General features: G+C 46.5%; 1 protein-coding gene across 1 annotated transcript in view; it reads right to left on the bottom strand.

Moving 5' to 3' along the window:
• The window catches only part of CECR2 (CECR2 histone acetyl-lysine reader), a 106,861-nt gene that overhangs the window by 25,660 nt on the left and 57,424 nt on the right, over positions 1-23,777 (bottom strand). Inside the window, exons 3-8 of the mRNA XM_068947608.1 lie at positions 8,224-8,407; positions 6,991-7,130; positions 6,346-6,450; positions 5,667-5,716; positions 3,012-3,181; positions 2,184-2,261 (exon numbers count right to left, since the gene is read on the bottom strand). Coding sequence (XP_068803709.1) covers positions 2,184-2,261; positions 3,012-3,181; positions 5,667-5,716; positions 6,346-6,450; positions 6,991-7,130; positions 8,224-8,407 — 727 coding nt within the window. The remainder of the gene's footprint in view (positions 1-2,183; positions 2,262-3,011; positions 3,182-5,666; positions 5,717-6,345; positions 6,451-6,990; positions 7,131-8,223; positions 8,408-23,777) is intronic.

Here is a 23,777-nt window from a genome sequence, read left to right as displayed (position 1 = left end):
AAGCCCACGGGAGGTGAGGGTGCTCATCTCAGGGTTAAAAAAGAAAAGCAACAGAAATAAGGAAAACCAGACAGTATCAACCCCTACTAAACGTGCCTGAAGCAGACTCCTGCCAGAATGACAAAAGCAAAAAGCCAACACAAGTAAAACTTCCTTCCTGAATCAAGAGCTGGCAAAGGAACCTTTCTCCAGCTTCTCCCCGCTGGCACAAAAGAACCCCCTCGCATCTGCGACATCACCGCCTCCTTCCCTCCGCCAGAGAGCACTCCAGGACACAACATCGCTGCCCCCCCGCCAACCCCAAAAGGGCCAAATTTCTCCTTTTGCTTTGCACTTTAGACACTGGGTATCAAACTTCAGGAGCAAAAGGGGCAGCCAGGCGCCTCAGCCCTCTCTGGCCACGCATCCCCGGCCCCTCGCCCTCCAAGCCATTCCCCACTCCAGTTTCCGCAGCACTGCCCTAATGAGGGTGCTGCTCAGGCGGCTCTTTAATGAGGAGCTAATCTGAACCACCTGTTGAGAAATCCCCGGCAGGATTAGGAGCCTACGGAGCAGTTACATCTTGGACCGAAGCGGCATCCAACTCACGGAGCCGGCAGGAAGGGGTCACCCCTGCACCAGACTGAGGCTTTTTTCTCCCTGAAACTTGCCTGCTGCTCACTCAGCAAACAAGCCACCAGACATGCTGGCACCTTCTCCTGCTCCCCCGTGGCACTTTGACTGCCGCGTCCTGCTGGGTAGCCCGCGCGCGCGTCCGGAGATTCGCCGCCCTCTCGCTTGCTGGCACCCCAGCACAGCAGGCGCTGGGAGGGCCCCGCGCTTGCTGGAAACGTTTCACCAGCCCACAGGCAGCAATTAGCAGCCCTCTGCCGCAGCAGACCTGGAGCACCTGCGGTACTGATTAGCATCATTCAGGCTCCATGTGTTTCCCACTCCCCTCGTCCTCAGGGACTTCTACAGCCTGTGAACAAACACGTGTGCCCTCACCTCCTGGATGGTGGGCTTTGCAGAGAGCAGCTTTGGCCCCACACTGACCATTGCTGGGGTCTTATTTTCCTCTCTGCAGGCTTTTATCTGCAGCATGATGAGAGGCTCTTCCTTCCTTTTATTTACCTATTCTAAGTAATGATATTTATCACGGGGAACTGCGTTTTCTCCTTTGTTTTGCAGAAAACTCTGACCCTGGCTCACATGGGATATTCCCTGCAGTTTAATTTTCCAGGGTTTGGCAGCATTCTGGGACAAAGCACCAGCTAACTATTGTTTTGATTACACCTACAGTGAGAGATTATGCCATGGCCAATTTTTTTTTCCTCCAAAGCTAATCCTGTGTTGCCCAATGAATTTCTTTTGGTAGCAGTTGTCTGCTCAATGACTTGCCCCTGTCTGCCCCATACCATGTCCCTAGCTGTGCCAACGTGACGGTTGGGGGCTGCGTGGTGAGCTGGACAGGAAGACTGATCAATGTTAAAAATAACTCCAACCAAAGGAAAAAGTTATATTTAACTCCAGTCATTTTCCTGGGTCTAGTTCACTGCACAGACCCTCCAGCAACAGTGCCACTACACTGATGGGGGAGGGAGGAAGTGAGGGTGAAGAGGCAGGGAAAGAGCTGTTTTAGCTGGCAGTACTGCCGTTTGATAAGCATTTCTTTAGGCAGCCTAAATTGTGCCTTCTATTCCCATCTGATCCCCTCCTAATTCAGCTCTGTGCTGCATCAAGTCATTCTTCTCTCTCTCTCTCCCTCCACACTGTCTACGCCCTCATGTGTTTGCAGCCTCACGTTTTCCCCTTGGCTGAATTTCTGTCATTTCCCTTTGTAAGCCAGTTCTTCTAGCTCTCTCATCCTTCTTCAACTTTTCTTTGAACTGCCTCAAATGTGCCAGCACTTTCATTGAAGTGGAATTCCCCAGACTGAGCACAGATTTCCATATGCAGCTGCACCAGAGTTTGCGGCAAGGCCTGTTACCTCTGCGATCCAGAGGGCAGCACCTCCCTGCTCGCCATAGAAACCCTGAGTGTCAGGCTGGATTTGACGGGCATTACCACCCATCTCTCTTTCAGCACAAGCACTTTCAAATGACTCCTTCCCACTGAATAGCGATGCTGCGGTTTATTTTTTCCCCCAGGAGGCATCTGCTCTCGCCTCCCTCCGTTGTCCTCCCCCTCACACCCCCCCTCACCTCCTGCTTGATTGGTTTGATGGGCTGATGGTCAGACATCCACCTGGGAGAAAACTCTGTCCGCTGCAGACGCTTCTCCTGAAACAGGGTTGAGAGTTGAGGGAAGGAAAAAGAAGAGTGGATGAAATTAGGGCACATTGGTGATACTGGCGGAAGAAACTCTGGGGTCTAGAAGTGACCATGAAATCCCTAATAGCTTTACAAGGGCAGCAAACAAACAAACTGAACTCGATCCAAGAACGTCACGCTGCCTGCAGAGCCCATTCATTATACAAAGCCATCTAGCAGGAGGATCCCATTCCAAAGCTGTCCCACCTTAAAATATGCATTTGACAGGCAATATCCCTAGGAGTCTAAGGACCCTTACTTACCATCTCAAGCAGACTTAGCTAGGACAGCTGAAGCAGCAACTGCCCCTTCAGCAGAGCCAGCTGAGAAACTGCAGTTAAAGTGAAATCACTGGCAGTTTGCATGGAAAAGCTAGGCTGTAAATCGCAGCAGTTCAAGAGCAGATAGAGGTTCCCTGCTAGCAGAAGAGGGAAAAGAACAGAGCTGAAGACTGTAACCCCTTCAGCCTTCCTACTTACGCTGCCTTGCAATCATGAACCAGATCCTTACGTATTGACTCAAGCCCTATCACTCCATGACAGGGGAGTCTTTCTCCCCATACGTAATACTTAAGAGCCCCTGTATCCACGGCACTTGCAGGCTGGAGTGGGGAGCAGGGTGGGGTGAGGGCTGCCTGGATTTAGCGCTCCTTCAATCAGCAAACGTCCACGCTCTTGGAAGCAGTCAGACAGAGGTAAACAGGATGTCACGTCTCCTCACCTTCTGTGCAATCATGTTGCAGATCTCCGGCAGGAAGTCTTCACTCAAGAGTTTGTAGAGTTGCCGCTCTCTAAGGGAAGTCCTCTCTCTGAAGCTTTCTGTGACCTGCCTCCACTCCTCTTCCGTCTGACACAGCAGCCACCATGTCCCACGGCCTGGCCCTTGGGACCCTTCAACAACACGAAAGGATGTTATCTCCATGACATTTATGACTAACAACTTTTCTCTATCCCTTCTCTTCTCCTATCATCATGGCTTGGGAAAAGAAAAAGATACTGCCAGTGGTCACTGTTATGGAGAACACGCTCACTGAGGGAAAGCACTGTCAGTGCACAGAAGAGGAAAAACTGCATTGCCCTAGACCCAAAGCTCTCTTGATCCAACAGAAGTTTTGTTACCTCCCCTAGTGACACTGAAAGAGATGCCGAGGCACAGAGCAATTACATAGGCAAAAAAGTAACCGTGGCACTTTGCAACATGTGGGTAGTGTGACACGCCTATAGTAATCCTTCATCCCAGTTTTGGCTTTCCATCACTTTGCGTGATCAAAGGGTACCAGAGAAAAGGATTTAATTTGTTCCTTGTAATGGGGGCTGTCAGCCAAAGCAGGACGTAGGGTAATGCAAATGTCTGATTATTTCAGTCTGGCAGCAGAATAAAAACATTGAAAATAAATGTTATTTTGAAATAAGCCCAATTTTTAGCACTGCAAACCTTTACTGTGGTGAATAAAACCTGCCATTCTACCCGAATGAAACATTTCTTTTGCAGGTACTTGAAAGAAAAGAAGAGGAAGTAAAGCACTGGGTTCATCGGGCTGCCAGATGAGGGGGAAGTTCCACAAGTTCACATCCCATCCCTGCTTGATCCAGAGTCGAATGTGAAGCAGATTTCCCACTGCTCCGAAGCATGTCCTAACTATCAAGACATTCTGAGCCGTTCCGCTTTGTGTGGAACATTCAAATATTAATTGTGAAGGGAAGACTCTCCAGCGTGGTGGTTAGAACACCCACCTGGAAAGGGGGAACGTGGTTCCTGCTGCACAAATGTTTACACAGAGCAGAGAAGCCTCATCAGTTGCAACTTGCATGCTTTTGCCCCAGGACAATCTCTCAGCAAAAGCATTATGGCCCACTTTCGGGGAGGGGGAAGATGCTGGTTCAAACCCCTTCAGGCTGAGGGGTTCTCAGCTCCCTCAAGAAAAAGCACGCTAACTACTGGCTAGTGGAAAGAAAGAAATGATCCCACACCCCACTGGCAGATGTCATGCAGCTTCTGACTGCATTTTCAAACAAATTTGTTATGAAAAATATAAAGAAAAAAAACCCAGAGTCCCCTTCTCTCTCAACCCAACCCTGGGCACTTTGTGGATTTGAGTTGCTGGTGGCTCTCCCATGGGAGCTACCAGATTGCCCCAGTAAGATCTGAAAACTTGCTGCTTCGCTCCAGCCACCTGCCCTCCGTCGGAAACTTCCACGCAGCAGTACTGACGCAGACCAAACACGTGCTAGCCCCAGGTCACAGGCTAGTGTATTAGCTTAACCCACCATCAGCTTCAGTTCAAGTTAATGTACTGGACTGCTAAATGAGATGGCGAAGGACCAGCCACGCATTTATTTCTGTCACCCTGGCCACGCTCCTTTGGCAGAAGGAGGCAGAAGACAGCTGGGGGCTGTAACACCTCAAGCTACGGGAGCTAAATCTGTGGTGGAAAGCTTACCTGCACACCACCCCTAGAATCTGCCCCCTCTTTTTCCCTTCCCTTGCCAGCTGCCTATGGCTGACTCGTTTCAAAAGCAACCAGGACTAAAGCGCTCCTTTATGCCACCAGAAGATTACTCCACAGCTGAAGTGACAATTTACTAGAAAACAACGATCTGATAAAACCCACAGTGTTTCACGTGTGCAGCTTCAGCTCTGCCTCCTAACTATGGGGCAGCAGCCAGGAAATCTGAACACAAAGGAAGAAGAGAACGAGGCATGGGAAAGACAATGCCCCAGTTGCCTTTTATTGTGGTGGAATGGGCAGGCTGAGCCCATGAGTTATGTGGAAGCCAATGGATTCTCACGTATGACAGATGAGTCCCAGCCCCCTCAGACTCAGTTTCACCTTATGTTGCCAACTCTCCTTTTCTGCTTGCCTCATTAACCCTTAGGTGGGTAACCCCAGGTCATCATCTACAAAGGACTGAGTCTAGCCATCCAACAGCCACTGAGAGAGAGAGAGGTGAGGAGAGTCAAAGGGCTCTTCCCTACCTGGGCATCACTAATCCTACTCTCTCTTCCCAGTCCATTTGGTACGAAAGAAAAAATGCTCCCACTACAAACAGGGCCTGTATTCACCTCATCCCCAGAGAAGCGAGGACCACTCATTTCTATGAACTTTAGTGAGTAGGTGGGCCCCTAAAGCCTAGTGTAACCCAATACATTGCGTTTCTTCATCCCAAACTAATCCACGATAAGATAGGAAGCATGTAGGTGCCCAGGCTCCCAGTTGTAAAGCAGCCTGTAATGCTAACCCCGCCTTCCAACCTCAGCTGGAACCACTAACAGAAAGACTCTCCCTTTCCTGAGAAACGCATCTCTCTAGGCTTTGACAATTTAAGAGCTGTGTTAGCTGATCGTATCAACCCTGACCCCACAAAACCTCTTTACCATTTCTTATCTGCGTCTCACGGATTAGCAAGTTCTCTTCTGCCTTCTCTCTACCAAAAAGAAAGAGAGGGAGTGATATAATCAATACATTACTTAACATCACTGAAATGCAGCCATTTCTGGGTAGAAGTATGAGGAACACAGAAATTATTTGATGCACAGCAAAAACATAAAAAAATCAGTGTGCAGAGCATACACATACAATATATGCATCATAGCTTCATCTCATTTAAAAAATGAAGTAGGTAGATTGCAGTTTGGCAAGGATAGCATTTCAATTCTTATGGGAAGTACCCCAAAATCTAACCTGACACAAGCGGCCAGGATTTTGGCTTCAAGTACTAAACAGTGAAAGCCGCCTTTATCAGCACCATATTCCCTAGCACTGCATGGAGGATCTGCATCAGAAATCAGGCAGTGGGAAGAGTGATATCCACTGTTTCACCAAACTTGGCTTCCAGCTCAGTCAGAATTTTATTTGGAGGGTGATCAAAGCACCTACCAAGTCTGAGCTTACTTAATTTCAGAGATACACTGAAATTATGGCTGCATGATATATACATACTTATCGGGGGAACCCCAGAAATACATTGTATTATTAAAGGCAGGAAATATCAGAGAGACGTCTCTCTGGGAACATGTGCATTCTACAGCTATTGCAGGAACATCCTTTCCATACCTCAGCAGATTTTCCTCCAGCAGTTTTTTCCGCTTTGGGGGTCGCCCTCGTCTCTTGCCTGTTTTTCCAGGGACATTTGGGGTGTTTGTCTGCCCCCCACAACCCCTGCAAAACAGCAAAACCACCATGGAATAAATTATTTGCTGAGCAAGGGAACCATGGCTGGCAGGAAGAGAGAAGGGTAGGGGAATTGAAACAGCTGCTAGGAACTAAACCAAAGGAGGGATTAAATCAGAGCAGCAACAGGATATGGAGGGAGGGAGGAAGGGAGGGAAGGAAAAGCGGGATTCCCACTTGCTGGGAGCCTGATCGGGGAGCTGCCGGCACGGTGCATGGCAGACAGCTAGGAATGTGGTGAGGCAGGCAGCATCGTTTCCACAGCAGGTTCTCGTGGTGCCACAAAGGCTGCAGACTGGATCTAACACAATGCACAACGCGGGGCAGCTAGCAGTCTGCTTGGCAACTCCAGTCTCGCCTTGCGCCGACACAACCCTCTCCCAGCCCTCCCTTCGCAGCCACACGCTCCCCTCTGTGACAACAGCAGTCAGGCGGAGAGCCCCTTCCAGTCAGCCTGGCTGCACCGGCCCCCCTTCTCCCCATGCACCCAGACATGGGGGAAGTGTGGGGTCTTGAGGGGGCTGTTACCTGTCTGGAGCCAGTTCTCCGTTGGGTTTCGCCTGCACCGGATCCTCTTTGTACATTCGTGTGCCATAGAAGTACCAGTACAGCGCACCACTGCTGTCCTCGCCCAGTGGCTCCACGCGGAGGCTGTCGGCGTCCAAGCCCTGCATCCATGGGGAGCGCCCAGCCAGACAGTGACAAGTTGAAAAGCAGCCACATTGTCACACAAAACATGTTGACACCCCTCCACAAACACCTCCCTCCCTCCCACCATGCCATAACAGCAGTACAGCTGCTCTTCCAGGCCGTTCTGGGAAAAACGCGACTCCAGAGGGAAGACGACATTCGCGCTCAGCCCAGGGAGGGATTTAGATTGGCATCTCTAATTTGAATGGCCTCTCTCGTTTTAACATTTTATCTTTGGTGCTCCTGACAGGGAAGGTCTAATTAGCGCTGGCGACAGTCATGCACAGCCTTGAGAAGTGCGCTGGAAACTCCCTCCCCCCCCCCCCACCCCTCTTCCCCCAGCTCTCCCAGTACCCTTCAGCCCCATCTTTTCCTCTCACACCATCCCTCAGCCACACAGTCTCTGCTCCTACAGCACTGCCATTACAGTTGGAACATCTCCAAATTCAGTCTTCTCAGGAAGAGTAGCCAATGAAGCCAATTTACTTAGTGACTTTTGTGTTAGAAATACATCTACAGAGGATGAGAGCCCCAAGATCAGTCCTACACACTTGCCTTGGCTCTTCTGCAAGTGAAGGGGTGGGGGAGGAGAGGATGAACTGTCAACACGCTGTACTGGCACCAAGTACCTGGCTTTAAAACACCCTTCTCTGGGTGAAACTCATGATGGGGGAAGGTGGCCTGGCTTATCAAAAGCACAAGAAAAGCTCAAAAATCACGAACAACCCCAAACTCTTGGTCTTAACAGAAAGAGCACGGTGAGCTCTAGTCAGCAACACACCAGAAAGGGATCAGGAGAAAAAGATAGAAAAGGGCCACAAGGATACTGGCAAGGCAAGCTTCAATACGCTTCCCAACTGGGCATCGTTGAAGTGCCTCTGACCTGTGACCTAAACCCCACGATGCCCTTGCACCATGCCCAGCCTGTCCACCACATACAGCCCAACCCCGGGAGGGAAATGGGACACTGACTCTCCTCCCTTCCATCCTCTGCAGGAAGATTTCTTTCTTAATCCATCCCAACTTCTGCAACTGCACCATCTCCTTCCCCATTCCTGCTGCCCAAAGCACCTTGAGGAGGTCAAAGACGTCATCTGCATCGAGCCGGTAGTCGCAGAGGCGGTGTAGGATCTCGACTCGGGTGCGCAGGGGCAGCTCCTGGAATGTGGACTCCCGCAGGGGGTTGGGTTTCCCTTCCTCCAGCTCCCAGCGGTAGTTGATGATGTCCTCCAGGTAGCTGTGAAACGTCTGTGATCTAGTCAAGAGAAGAAATCCCCCCATGCTCACTGTTGTTAACCATGCCAGAAACACCTAACGCGACAGGGACAACCTAAATAAACACAACACAGAGACAGTTAACACTTGAAGGAAAACTGTGCCCTAGGACAGCTGTGGTTTGCTGTATCCCTCTAGTTTAGGTTTCCAAGCTCTCCTACCAGCACCGTATTATAGTTGCGACATCGTGGGATTTCACGTTATACATATGCAGCTTACAGCACTCTGTATTACTATTATTTCATTCCAAGATGAAAAAACAAGGTGAACATGATCTCACCCCACTCCATCCCCTTTTTATCACAGTGGGCAGTACCTTGCGCCATCACAGGCATCGACCCTTTACGACACCAAGATGCAATGCAGCAGACTAGTCTGATCCCATCTGCCTCTCTCCATTTCAGCTGACTCCTATCTTCTTCAGCTTTCCATTTGCTCCTTACATCTGCCATTGCTAAGCCCTGCTCCTCCCTCTGCCTCTTAGGAAGTTTTCCATGCCCCAGTTCAGGGGCTCCAAAATTTTCGATAGCTGATCCTCTCTGCTGCTGTCTCCTTGCCTCCCATGCTCCTGTCACTACCCCCAGCCTCCTCTCCCTCCATGTGCAAAGCTACTGCCACTTTTCTCTGACTCCAACATCAGTGGCTCTGTCAGGACATATGCACAGCCTACATTAGCAGACCAGACCTTGGGCCCTGCTGCACAGCAAGGCTCATTCCTAACATGAGTGTGCCTCACAAACAGTGTTCAGCCTGGAGCACGCTCTCCTCTCCAGATGGTCAGGTTGAACACCTGCGCTCTTCTTAAACTAAAATTTTCTTTCTCGCTTGCTGGCTGGGCCGCACTAAGCGCCCCTTTCTTTACCAGCAGTTCACCATCTAACCAAGGAAACACATACATTTCTTATCCTCGACTGGTATTGATGAGTATTATAAATTGTCCCATCTGACATATCTTTGCTGATGAAGCTTAAGGCTAAAAGACCTCATATTTACATTTATATCTTAAGGAGAGCTTATTCTGACTGTGGAAAAATTCAGAGAAGGGAATGAAGAAGGGATGGTGAGACCATGTTTCCCTAAACACAAAACTTCCCAAAGAACAGTCCATGTCGCTTAGACTCCTGAGACTTGCCAGACTCTCTTAACCTACCAGAATAGTGTCCTGAGCACAGAAAAGCGGGAGGCCCGCTGTCCCCAAAACCCAGCCACTCTTACACACACGGGAAGTCCATATGCCTGGAAGAACACTACTGGGCACACATTCCCACTAACCCTCAAACAGGCAGCTCAGCTTGATAGGTTTTTGGCACAAACGGATTACTCTATATGATTAATGGAACTTTGCCAGCACTACAGAATCGCATTTGGCTGAGAAATTGCTAACTACTACAGAAGCTATTATTTTTTAACAAAGAGATAGAGGAGCATGATCCAATTGGAAGAAGATTCTTAAAAGTCAATGAGAAGTTAGCTATTAGATAGGGGGGCTTCAGACATTTGGTGAAGACTGGACTTCTTTACCAGGATTGTGACTGGACAGCGACCGTGAGAACTGAGGAACAGATGACACATGATTTCCTCAAGTCACATCCACCTGGCAGCATTTCTCTTCCTCTACAAAGGGAAGGAGATCGATGCTACCACCCTGCAGATTACATTCTCTATGAATTAGTTTCTTTCTGCCTGTCAAATGAAAGCTGACCTCCTAGAGCTAACTTCTCTCACCGGCTGAGTTTTATCAGCCCCTCTGTTGTATTTAACAACAGGTACTTGAATGCCCATGGATCTAGTGGTTTCCTGCAGGTTTTGTTCTTTTCCACATGGCACAAGCAAAACATCAGTATTTCCAAGTGTCAATGTTTTGCTCTGCTGATATCAGCAATCAAATACAAGTAACTTGAAATAGTCTCTTTCATTCAAAACATTCAGCCAACATAATAAAGAAGGACAGTTTCATGAAATGATTTGGGTTGTCTCAAGTACAAATTTTAGGGTAAAAACTACAGAAACCATCCTTTTCTGTAAAGTGAATTGAATGCATAGCCAACCTACCTTAAGTAGCTGTACATTCCCACAGTACCTTCATTATATTCCTCAAGACCCAATCCAACTTTCAGCAAGGACTTCAGCTTGGCAAAAAGCATGATACAAGACTCTTTTTATAAACTCCTTGTCTTTAGAAGTGCTATTTGATCACAAACAGCTTAAATATTAGGTATTTACTAAAGCCACCAAATAAGAAACAAAAAAAGAAAGATTTGATTAAAGCTTTTAGAATAGAAATAACAACCCGAGTCTCCTTTCCTGAAAGCAGGCCAACGCCTGTAGAAGCATCAGATGCATCAGATGCTTCTTCCATCATGGAAAGGGATGGAGAGTATCCAAATTCCAGTACCCCAAGTCCAATGTTTTGAAACTCTGTCAGAGCTTAAGGCAGAAGATTATCCGATCAGATCTGATCTAGGGGCTCTGGCGATTTCCAGTAAAATTGACCAAATAATTTTCCTAGGATCCTGGAAAACAGTGGTGACACGGGATACAAGTTACAGGGCTTTGTCTGTTCCTATTTTTCTGGCTAAAAATTTTTCTACAAAAAAGGGAAAGGCATGCATCAGACAAATACTTTTACCACTTGCATGGGTTCACTTTTCTTGGTCTTCCATTTTAGCTGCTCTCAAAGAAAACTGACCCAGGAAGCCCCTCAGTTCCAGAAGATCATCTGAAATCTCTGCCAATATAACTCTCATTCCCTCTGGGGACTGGCTCTGCCGACCTAACCAATTTGGTTCAAGTCTGACTTTCACATAAGTGGCTAACACTAAAAATTTCTGCCATACAGCTCAGTGTCTGAAACATTACAAGCTCTGTTCTTAAAAGTACTTTGAGTTCCTACCCCATCAATTTTCAAAGACGGCTACTGTGCATTTGTTGCTTAGAATAAGGATAGAAATGAGAACCAGAGATGGGAGCCAGATGCCTCAAGGCATTCCCAATCACTTTCAATCCTAGCCAATTTATATCTCCCCGCTTCATGAGGGCTGGCCTCATTTTCCCAGACAAATACGGGGTCCCAGTCTTCAACCTGTCTGCCACACCTATGCTTAGTCTCTCTTGGCCTGTCTCTATTAAACTTCCCTGTGAAAAATGTTTCTGAAACAGACTGCCTTGTTCACAGAAGAAAATCTGCAGGGAGCATGGCAACCTGCAAGAACTCTGGCCTTGGAGTTCTTCCATGGACAAAGCAGAAACGCTTGCGACTTATTGTTTAGCGTTACCCATTCAACCCAAATCCAAGAATCAAAGAGACAGGGTCCAGGAGTGGACTGACTTGGATAGATTCTGTCAGCTACCCTTCTTCAACGCAGTGAACAGGACAGTGATCCACCTGCAGGTGTGGTAAGTCCTACAGAGTATCTGCTGCAGTTGAGAAACTCTGAGAACCCTTTTCTAGGTGAGAAGAAGACAGGAGATTTCCAAGATAATGAGATGGATATATCTCTTCTGATGTTCTCAGCATCACCGACACTGATAGAGGCAAGAGTAAGTCAGCAATGACCTTTCTCTACAAATTCGGATATTCATCAGCTGGAATAGATTCATACTTTCTGTTTCAGAGCATGTATTGAAAGGAAAATCCCTTTTCCTATTATCTTGTACCAGTATTAGCAAGGGCCATGGCTGTTTAGTTTCTGAGATTAAGAAGGACTGGGTGTCTTCAGAGGAGCTTTTTCACATTGAACTAGTAATTGTTAGATCCCAAGGGGAAATTAAAGAGATCCCAGTGTCCTCAACTCCTCCCTGAAAGTAAATTGGGGCTCCTAGTAACAATTAAAAAAATGTGGGACCATGGGCCATAATGATTGTCACCATATCTCACCCTTCTACCCCTGGCCCCCATGCCATACAGCAGAAGCATCTTCCATACAGCTCATTAGCCAAGGAAAACTATTAAAGCAATCACCTACAAGTGGTCAGAAGAGTTACCCTTGCAGCACTCTGTAACTGTAAAGCTTCTCCCTTCCTACAGACAGTTTTTCTCCCGATCCCAACTTCATTAGCCTCTGTGCCATTAAAACTTCACAAAATCAAGAGAGTTTCCTTCACTTGTCACAAGGTCCCCTACTCTACAGTCACCACCTGATATGGAAAACAATTTGGATAGCTGCAGCGGGGAGACAGTGGAATAATATATGTGTACCTATGTGATACATCCCCAGGTGGATGATGTGAATGTCCTCATGATGTAATTTCTTTTCTGTGAGCGTGCAGGGAGTCCCATCCTCAACTGTATGCTCTGAAACCATCGGGTTGTCGTCAGCTGTCCCTACCTTTCTCCAACGATTAAGAAGGGGTCACGTTGAATCACACCTGTTTTAAGCTGGAAGCTTTAAGCATATGTTGTGGACCTGTTCATATATAAAAAGAAAACTGGTGTGGAGGGAAGGATCTAGCATATCCATGTCAAAGGGGAAAAACAACAGCAGACAATCCACAAGAGTACTAGCGACGTCGCAGCTCAGGTTGCCTGCGATCTTTAGTAGCAGCTGCAGAAAAATCAGGGCATAAAGAAGATGGGAGCAAGTCAAAGGAAGGGCTCCTCCTCAACATGGGTATCAGCGTCCAGAGAAATTATACACCCCCCGAGAGCCGAGCATGGCAGCCCGACCATCTGCTGCACGGCTGCCTCCCAGAAGAGGGAGGTTTCTCTGTGCTCCAGGAAAGGGGAGCCGAGGACTCCTCCCCCTGCCTGGTGATCCCAATTCAGCAGTCTGTCTCCACAACAGCTTTTCCCACACTCAGAGGCACCTTCCCCACTGCCCGGGGCTTTAAGACGCTGGTCTCCTTCTGTCCGAGAGAGGCTTGGCCGGCACCCGGAACGAGCTCCCTTCCCGGTGCTTGTGTGCTGTCATTGTGTGCAGCCTCCTGGAGGACCTCCTTTGGAGACCTTGGCAGGAGCGGGTGAGCACTTCACAGGGCTCACAGGATAAATGTAAAAATTTACCCAGAGCTTTGGGGTGAGCCTGCTTGGGAGAGGACAGCTGCACCTACAGAACCCAGACCTACAGGCACCCTGGAGGGTGACCTCAATTTGAAATCCCTTCTGAGCAAACCCAGGACTGTTAGGATTGCAAGTAAGTGTGTGTGTGTGTGTGTGTGTGCGCGTGTGCGTGTGTGTAAATATATATGCATATACACATATATGTATATACACATTATATATATGTGTGTATATATATATGCAAATACACAAACACACACACACTTATTTTTTTATGCTCAAGCCCAAAAGAAGCAGAGCCACTTGTGCTTTTATTTTTCAAGTCTCCAAAGTACATCAAATCTTGGCTGGGAAACCGTAAACAAAATCAAGCCAAAAAAACAAAAGCAAACCAAACACTGATTCAGTAAAAGAGTCCCTGTGTCAATCTGCACTTCCCACAGGCAGGATGCCATGGCCCAAGTATGGAATTACTGTCACAGCATACTTCCCTATGTGGCCTATTGCTGCCAATTTTGTTACAAGCTCCCCTTCTTTGCTCCCTTCAAAAAATCTAAGACAAAACACACAAAACCTCCAACCCTGAGAGAGTAAATATTGGATCAAAAGAAACATTAGAAAAAGGAGTTGGAAATATCGGAGACAAAAATCTCTCAATGATGCTCAGATACTACTGGCACACACAGATAAGCCTTCAGAAAGTTCAGATGCCAAATAATCGCCTGGACTCACGAGCTAGAATATCTATCATGTTGACAGTGTTTTAAGTCTCTTGTTTCATTTAATTTATAAAATGCAACGGTAGAGTAAATACTGGAATGCTCTTTAAGTAAAACTCCTGGGAAAATGGTAAGCCTGACCTATGTCTTATCCCAGAGAGTATATTGTTCTGTACTGAAGATTAAAACCAAGAACCCTGACAAAATCAAAGGATGACAGAGAGCAGGAACATTAATAGACCTCCTTCACCTTCTACCCAAGAGACTTTCAGAGGAGTATGAGGGAGGAAAATGGAAAACAAGACTAGGAGAGCTCAACCTTTCTCTCAAAGACTATTTAAATAGGAATATAATTATTCTTGTAGTTCCTTTTACAGAGTTAGCCAGTAAGAAAAATAATAGAGGTGATACTTCTGGCCCATAAAAGCTTTAAAAGCTGAAAAAGACTTGGATTCCCTCAGCAAGCAAGCACAATAATTGCCTTTGCAAGGTTCTCAGTAATAAGTGAAAAAAGATTTCTTGGGCATGTAATTGACAGTGCACAAGAGAACTGTGTTTTGCCTGTGTGATCTCTCTAGTTAACAACAACAACAAAGTCCCATCAGAACAGACGTTTTATCACGGAATTAATTTTACGGACTGAAGATATTTCACCTTATGGGCTGGCACCTTCGAATTGGCAAAAAGGCCCTAGCTTGGTGCTGGGAATCACTCAGGTGTTAATGAGAGCATTAACTGACAGATGGCATTCAAGATATTTTCCTCTCTCCAATAAAGACAGCTTCTTTGCAATAGCAGAGATGGGGAAAGCTTAATTCTTAACAAGCATACAATGCTTCAGCACAAAGGCCTCCTCTAGAAGGTAATGGGAAGGATTCAGGGTTGGCTGGGATGACCTCAGTCAAACATCATTAGCAGGGTCAGGAGAAGCAAAGCCTATTTCAGATGAAAAAAATAATGTAAGGGCCCCCATGATCAATCTATCGTGGCTTGTCAGAAAGAGAAAGCATAGGCTGACCTTAGAAGCAATATGAGTTACTACTACCACCCTGACCTTGAGCTCTCATGTAACAATGGAGACCTTTTTTTTTTTTTTTTCTTTTACTGTATTAATGAGCTCTCTTATCTGAGGTGGGGGAGGAAGGCTTATGGACCAGCTTGTACTTTAGCTTCAAACAATTTACCTTAGAGAGAAACCAAGTCAGGCATGGTACAGGGGAAAAAGACAATATTCCCACCTTGTAGGGGAGAAAAAAGTTGGATAGGTATATTCCCGATTTCCTTCCAAGCCCTCTGCGTGCAGCTCCCTCAGAAGGCATGCAAGCCAATACAAAACATGTATTCCTCAGACCATGGGCCAACCCGTCATCAGGGCAATCAGACTGGCAGAGACTCAAGGGCAACAAGTGCCTTGAAGGGCCTCTCCTCAAAACGCTTCACCGCAGCCGAGCAAAATGACCGGGGAGCTCGAGACCCAAGAATCATGGCCTTAAGCTTTAACAGCCACATTTTGCTTCCAATCCAACTAGCAGCTTCCTACGTTGCCTGCAGGGACTGACTTCAAGCATATCAGCAGGTCTTGAGGGAAGGAGTAATTCCTGGCCACACCAACCCAGTGACAGACCTCAGCAAGGACGGGCCCTGGCACAGCCCTTGCAATGGAAGAAATAAACACCTGGGCTCATCCTGCTCCCTCAGTGCCCTCTTTTGACTCATGCTTGGGGAATATTGGCTGATCTACAGGGAGCTATGGACAAAAGAAGGACCGTTTACATTAATGGACCCTGAAGGGGACCACGAAATGGGAAAAATAAAAAAATCAGTCTGGGCTGATCAAAGTGCCAGTGCTAAGTCTCTCCTCCAGAGTCAGAAACAGAGCAGAAATTGCTGGAGTACGAGGCCGTCCTGCGGCATGTATAGGCATGCCTCTCATCCTCCACTATTTTCTAGAACTTTTTCTGAATGCAGATGCTGCCCAACCCTCAAATAGCTCTGTGGCTCACCTGTGTGGCCATTCAGGAGCGTTGGTGGTATAGGACAGGAGAAAGAGGCTTCAGGAATCAGAGCGCAGACTGTTCAGAGCTCTGCGCACACTGGTCTGTCTTCATACTTCTAAACACAGGAGCACATTCTTTCTACCTTACACCCATGGTTTTGCTTCAAACCATAAAAAAAAGAGCTGGTTAGTAAATAGCAAATAGCAGCAGCTCTACCCTAAAATGGTCTTGTCTAACCCCAGGATCTGGCTGTCTGAAATATGAGCGATGAGACGTTTGCATGTTCCTGAAAGATACACTTATGTCTTCCACAAAAGTAGAGGAAAACAGGATGAATTCAGCGGGCTTGCAATTCCTGTGACTTGTCACCCACCTGCCCGCCCCACAACTCACCTCCAGAGCTTGAATGTGGCACGAAGACAACCTCCAAGAGCACTCCGAACAGACTACATTGTAGGTGCAGATGTTAGGGTACTGGTGCAATTTAGGACCCTCCTTCCAACATGGCAACACTCCTGTAGGATAGGAGGTTCTCCAGCAGTAGGGCTGCTTGATCTTGCTAAGGAAATCTAATTCACACAGCTGGGTGCTAGGGAATCCACTGCCTTCCCAGCTGAACTCTGAAACCACTCATGTTTCCTTCAGGTAGGAGAGGAAGGAAATAGCTGAGAGAAACCTAGTTTGTCAGCAGCTAATAATATTCCAGTCCTGCTCCTTATCTTCCTCCATCTTATCTCAAGCAATCTTCCATACTCTAAAAATTGGAGAAGCTGGAAGGAGAGCTGGCAGATATGCTGTATCCCACAGAGAAGTAGAATAGGAACAGCTATGGAGCGAGACAGTGTCTCCAGGGAGGCTGAGAGAATGGAGAGCTGATGTGGGCTGTCTAGTCTAATAAGGGATCACACCACAGGAGCATGTGCTGGCTTGACAGAAGCAAGTGCAGCCACTTAACCTGAATATGACAGCTGAAGTGGGAGCGTTGCTCTGCTACCCCCCAAAAAGGGGAGCACAAAGGAAGAAGGGGAAACCACAAGGTCACCCCAGCTGCTCACCCTTCAGGGAGGCTCCAGTTCTGCACATGGAGAGTCCTCCCCGCAGCCCTGAAAGAAAGGCTGAACAACCAAGGAAGTTTCTAGCTTGGGCTCTTCAAACCCTACTAGGCCACCCTAACCAACTCATGAATTAGATGCAGACACCCTTTTGCCTGCCAGGAGCCAACACTTGTTGCTTTCCACCTTATACAGACGCCTTCTCTTCACATGAGAAGCACAAAGCTGCAGGCCCACTCTGGCAAAAGGAAAAAGCTGCTAGAAGAACTGAACTCATCTCACAAGCCAATGCAGCAAAACGCATACTCTAACTTTCCTCAGCTGCCTATGGTCCATGCTTTACTGTGATTCTGCCTTTATCTAGCAACCAGGCTCCACATGACACAACTGCTGGGAGTCACTTGTTTGTTATTTTGCTAAGAGAAGACAGAAAAGCAGCAGAGAGACTGAAGCAGATATAAAACTATCCCATATTGGCCTGTTTTGAAAAGGTTTTCCCCTTAGGCTGGCAAATGCCAGGGACAGGCAGGAGGGCTGAGATAAGTGTCTATTTGATCTTCTCTCCCCCATTCACCCTGGATTTTTCACTGCTTTATGTTCACTAAACGCCGAGGCAGCTAATCGGTGCTCTGTGACCCCTGTTAATTGGGCTGTGTGAGAGAAAGGCAGCACCGACAGGAGAAATCACACGTACCTGTTAACTTTGAACTGTCCTGTCGTTTTCCATCTCCCTGCTTGCAGGAGCTCCAAGCACCCTTCTGTGAGCCTTGGCTGCTCTCTTTTCATTGCCATCCCCAGGACCAGCAGGAGGGGCCACAAATGCTACTGTGCAGTTGTCCTACCTCTAATATGTCAAGGTAGCAGGAGACAACAAAGAGGTACTTCTTATCTCCACCCCAGCTCCTCCCACATGGGAAGGTGAATGTGATTTTTGATGAAGGAAATGAGTAACCCGAAGGCACCAATGGCCCTTCCCTCACCCATGCCAAACTGCTCCCTGCTGCCCTTATCTGCCTCTTTATCGCTTTCCCTTCCTTCTCATATCCTGGAGTACCAGGAAGAGAGGAGCAGATGCCCAGCATCCATTTCTCCGTCTCAAGAGAGCAGCAGCCTATTTGGACAAGTAAGCCAGAGAGAGAAACCAATGGGTGTGAAGAAGCAAACCACGGAAGAAAAGAGGGGTGGGATTTGCCAAGTCTGGTGGATTATGCAGTACCTGGAGGATCCAGAAGGTGCATATGGTGAACTACAGGCACATTGGGCGAGCAGCCTGCATTTGATTTTTAGGTAGGAGCAAGGGTTGCTTGCATGTGTTTGTTGTTTCATTAGGGAGTGGGAAGAGAAGAAAGAAAAATATGAGCAGCAAGAAAATCAGAGCAGCCAGCAACATCCCAAACAACAGCTGAGGACATATGGTAGCATAGGAAGAGAAATTCCCTAGGAGCAAGAGGATGCATAAGATCACTGCCTAGACAGATTAAGAGAATATTAAAGGGATAAAATAAAACTCAAAACATGGCAGCTTCCTGTTTGTTTTTCACTGCCATCTCAACCCTTCTCTTTAACTCAGTGAGTCTCTGCATAGGCTCCATGAAGGGAGGATTTGTGCTCTCAATGCACACAGGATTTTGGGGTTATAGTACAGACAGAGAAGCAGGAATCTCCCCCCTTCCTCTCTCCCCTCACAATTACAGATGCTGTTTTTTGAGTGAAAACTGATAAAGACAAATCAGTCGTTTGGATAACTGGGTTAAAAGGGGAAAAAAAGTTTTCTAATAGATCTTGAAACAACACCCTGTTCAGCATATAATATTGCTATATGTATTTGTGAAAGCATGAAGTAAGGTAGAAATAGCTGCACAGAAAAGAACATCTAATCTGAATGAATGCAAAAAGGAGATGATTTGAGACAGTTTTTAGAATTTTCTTTTTCCTTAGTTGCAACACTGCATTAATATCAGTTAATGAAGTGTAATTATGCTATTTTCCATAGATATTGTTAGGATTGACTCAGGATGACCACGCTCCCCCAAAAGTGTGTTTAAACACACTTGCCCAGCTTTGTCAATGCATTAATACCACAGTTACTCTGTACTTCACAGTTTGTGCAATCTTACCTTTAGGACACTACCTTGAAACCATGAGTCAAAGGGCACAATAACAAATCAGTTGCCATCAGCATGACGTACAACCCATGAGAGCAGCAAGGAACGGTTTAAACTCCAAGAAGAAAAGAGCTCTGAAATCAGTCAGTAGTATGCATGTTCCTACCATCATGTTGCAACATGCTCCTCAACTCCAGGAGGAAAGCAGATGATATTGCAGCTCTTTCTTTTCTTCTTGCCTAAAATTACAGACTTTATTTCCTTGAGATGTGCCTGAAATTCTAAAATACTGTGTGTCTGGAAAGATACAGGAACGTCCAGGAAACTCCTGGTAAGACAGTCGGTCACATATCCTGCCTATCTGAATGGGAATGACACATCCTGTCAAGCATGAGGAGTTTCTGCTCCTTTATCACTGAGAGCAAAGATCCGAGAGCAAAGCTTCTTGGAAAAAAGCAATGGACGTTATAAAATAACAGCTACCAAAAAAAGTCGGCTGCTCTTTTCCTGCCTTGAGGAATCAGTCTGTTAAGCCAAGGGAGCCCAGGAAAGATATCAGTTATTGAAGCTTTGCCTAGAAAGAGAGGCAGAGCTAGTACTAGAACAGGGTGGTACCAGTGTCGATGCCCTCACACATCATGTCCAAGGCGGAAAGGATCAAGGAAAGAAGTTATCTCCTCTCAAGCCCCTGTGATAAGTTAATGACAGAGTTGAAAATTTCTCTCTACCAAGGCTGAAGAAAGTTTTGTGTTAAGGTGATATGTGATACTAAGGGATATCTCAAGGGAGACGTATGTGTCACCTCTTACCAGGTGATGACATTGGAGACAGCAGTCTTGGCTGGAGAAAATGCCTTTCATTAAGCAATGAATTCCCTGGCATACTAATAAATAGGGCTGAAGAGCTGAGGAGAGTTGGAGCCCAATGCATCCCTGTTCAACGAGTTCTACCACTGCACCTACACCAGTAATAAGACTTTTTTCCCTGACAATACACTAAGACAAAGTGGTAAGAATCCCGCGAGACCCTAAGGGCAGAGTTTTCTGCAAGGCTCAAAATCAGAAGATGAATAATAGAAGTTGCTGGCAAAGGCAGAACGGTAGGAGGCAGAATGGAGGTCCAGAGTCTCAGAGTCAGCATCGTGATGCGTAGTGAAGGCACTGGAGCATACACTGGTGCTGAAGGACAGGAAGATAATGGCAAAGAGACATAGTTACGACCGATACTGAAGTTGATGATACCAGTGCACAAGACAGAGGTACAGAGTAGGAGAGCCAGCTGAAGAAAGAACGCATTAATTCATAGGGCACAGCTAGTCTCCTGGTAAAACACTGGATCACCTAGAGAAGAATAAGCAGTACCCATGCCAAACTGGAGACTTTACAGGCACATCAGCAGGCAGCAGTCTTGATGGCACTGATCGACTTAATGGTATCAGTAAATTACGTCACTTTCTGGATGCAACTGAAAAGCAAAGAACCAAGGTTCTCCTCAGAGCACATACTCATAAGGCAATAAATCTGAGACACAGCAGTTCCCAGGGCCTGTTTTAGAGCTGGAGGAGCAATTCTCGGGCCTCAAAACAAAACTGTCTGACCTGGACCTTTCCAAGCACCTCACAAAGGGAGGTGCCTTGCTTTCTCAGACAGGAGGCCAGAGTTTTTTCAGCCTTGTAAAGGAAGTCAGACAAAGGCAGGAGGGTCCCCAGGCGGGGTGAAATGCTGATCATGAAAGGCCCTGATCAGCAGGTGAGAGTAACTCCTCCAGTGGTCGAGGCCTCCCAGCACGGGTGGATGCCTCCCAGCGCTCCTCAGGAATTCATTCTGAGGAATGAGGGCTGCATTCTTCTCTGGGCAGCTCTTCCCCAAGGCTTATCAGACAGTGAGGATGGGAATCACTTATAGGCATTAATGATCCCACAGCCAGGACAGTGTTTGAAGCCTGGGGGCTTCTGCATTGCTTCTGTGTCAAGTACCTTGGGCTTTGAATAACAAAAGACAATCCCTTGAGGGATTAAAAAAAAACAACAACAAAACCAACCCCCCCTGTGTTAGAGCTATTTATTAACTAACCAAAGAACTATTTACAGGTTATTAGATACAATAAAAAGGGAGAGAGAAAGATCTGGGTGCTTAAGATGGAAACAAGTACCTCGGAGAAAGCTAATTCTGTTGGGGGGGTGGGATGTGGACAATCCTGGCATGGAGTGAGAGGCCTGGTAAGATGCAGGCTGATGCTAAGGGAGACTTTGATTCATGTACGTTGGGCGTATAGCGAGTACATACCCTTCTGGCCTGGAATAGACATGTAGTCCTTAAAGGCGGAAACTGCTGCCATGCAGACAGAATTACATGTGAGAATCACTGCTGTGCAACCTGCTCTTGTCATTGTTTGCCTCTCTCCTCCTCTGCCTCAGTGCACACACTTTGACTTTTAAAGGCATCAAGTTCTTTTCCTGGTTCTGTGTTTTACTGTGTGACCTTGACAACCAGCCACATACAGCGTATGCACAACAACAAACCACTCCAGAGGTGATGAAATAAGGACCAAGCCATGCTGGCCTGAATTTCACGGAGGATGAACACAGCCTCCTGGATGGCCCAGGATGAAGGACCAAAAGTCTAAAAGTCACCTTCTAAACTGGCTTGATAAGACAGTAAAGGTCAATTTGTGATGGCATTTCACTTCTCCCACAAGTTACCCTCACCTGCATCTGACTAGGCTTTAATCTGTGCTAGCTGATTTTCACTCACACGCTTTCTTTCTACTGCTCTTTTTTAGTGGTGATGCTCTTTCTCAAGAGAAGCAAATCTAACCTTGGGAGTTGGAGCTGATCAACTTAAAGCCCCAAATACATAGCTCATGTTCTGCCAGAGCAAACAGGAAAGAGGTTCGTTGTGCTCCATGTTCTGACTGGAGGAGGATCATTACTTACTATTCGTTCCTGGATCCTTTACGAACAAGTGAAGCCAACTTAGTACTGTATTGTTTATTCCTAGTGTCCATCAACAGAAAGCATGCTCCCAGCATTCATAATTCATAGCCATAAGGAAATGCCACAGTATTACAGCACCATAAGCTCTTCTGATTGTTCAGGGGCTGTAGAGAGGACCTTAGGGTATTGCAGTGATGATGAGCACTGTGGGGAAGAAGCTAGAGTTATTGTGTTGATGATGATGGGGAAATAGGAGACATGCGTATATTATGGCACACATCCATACGAAACAAGTCCTTATTTGCCTCATTGTTCATGGAAAAATATGCTTCATGTGGGAGAAGAAAATCTTTTCTGAGGCAAAAAATACCTAGCCTGAGGTTGCCTTAAAGCAAAAAAGCTTAGCAAGTTCATTACTTAGAACGAGCCCCACAGATTATGACTTTCTTGAGACAACGTAAAAGAACAAGTTTTACAGATATACTGTCCTAAGACGTAGTCCCTTCAGGATTGGATTCAGAGCAGGCTTTCTCCTCTTCTTTTCTCTAAATTTTCAGCTACCTTTTTTTGCTGGTTGAACCAGAACGGAACTGAGGAAGGGCGAAAGGTAAAGTGAGATGAAACAGAAAGTATACACGACTGAGCACAGAGATTGATATGACACAATAAATCATTGTAGCAGCTTAGCAGCTGGCCAGCACCCAGCCCAGCTGTTCATCAAGCTCACTGGAGCTAAAGAGTCTCCAAGAAAATCACATCTGAACTTCTACAACATTCATCCTTGGGCTAAAGTTCAGTTTCAGAACCTAGCTGAGTTTCTGGAGGTGGCCTGCAAAAATAACTGCGCGGGAACAGAAATCCTGCATTAGTGGTTTGGACCATCACTATTTTGAAATGTAATTCTCCAAAGTTAGGCCAAAAGTGTTACTTGGAGAGGACTCATACATCCTGCCCCTCTCTCCCCAGTGTTCTCTCTTTATCTTTTTCCTTCTGTCTAAACAGAAGATGTTTTCACTTGCTTTCTCAACTGCTTTCCTCATTATTGCTTTCTTCTTCCTCTTTGCAGTAGCTAATATGCAAAATCAAGAGCTCAAAATACAGCTGTCCATTTCGTATTTCAAATTCTGACAGCAGCAAGATGACATCATTGCAGCCTCTAAGACCCTTCACTGACTCTGCTTTATTCATCCTTTCAAGATTAGCCACCTCTTCCTCCCTGTCAATGTTTTGCATAACTTCCTCTCCCCAGTTATCCAGTCTATTTGTCTCTCATCCATCTGCCCTGACAATAACAGCACAGCCTTCACACGCTCTGTCTGTTCTTCAACTATTTGCATTCTTTACTCACTACCAAACACGTATGGAATGGCACTTCCAGAACGTGCTATCAACTTTTCCTCAAATTCTTCTTTAAAGATTCGTTTTATCCATCTGAGATTCAAAGACATTTACTTAGCTTTATTTATACTTGAACTCTGTAATTTTATTCCACTGTGCTACTCATTAATCTCTGAATGACCGTGTTATTTTACTGCTGTAATCT

This window comes from Struthio camelus, chromosome 1, assembly GCF_040807025.1.
Source record: "Struthio camelus isolate bStrCam1 chromosome 1, bStrCam1.hap1, whole genome shotgun sequence".
NCBI lineage: Eukaryota > Metazoa > Chordata > Aves > Struthioniformes > Struthionidae > Struthio > Struthio camelus.
This window is presented reverse-complemented; position numbering and strand designations above follow the sequence as displayed.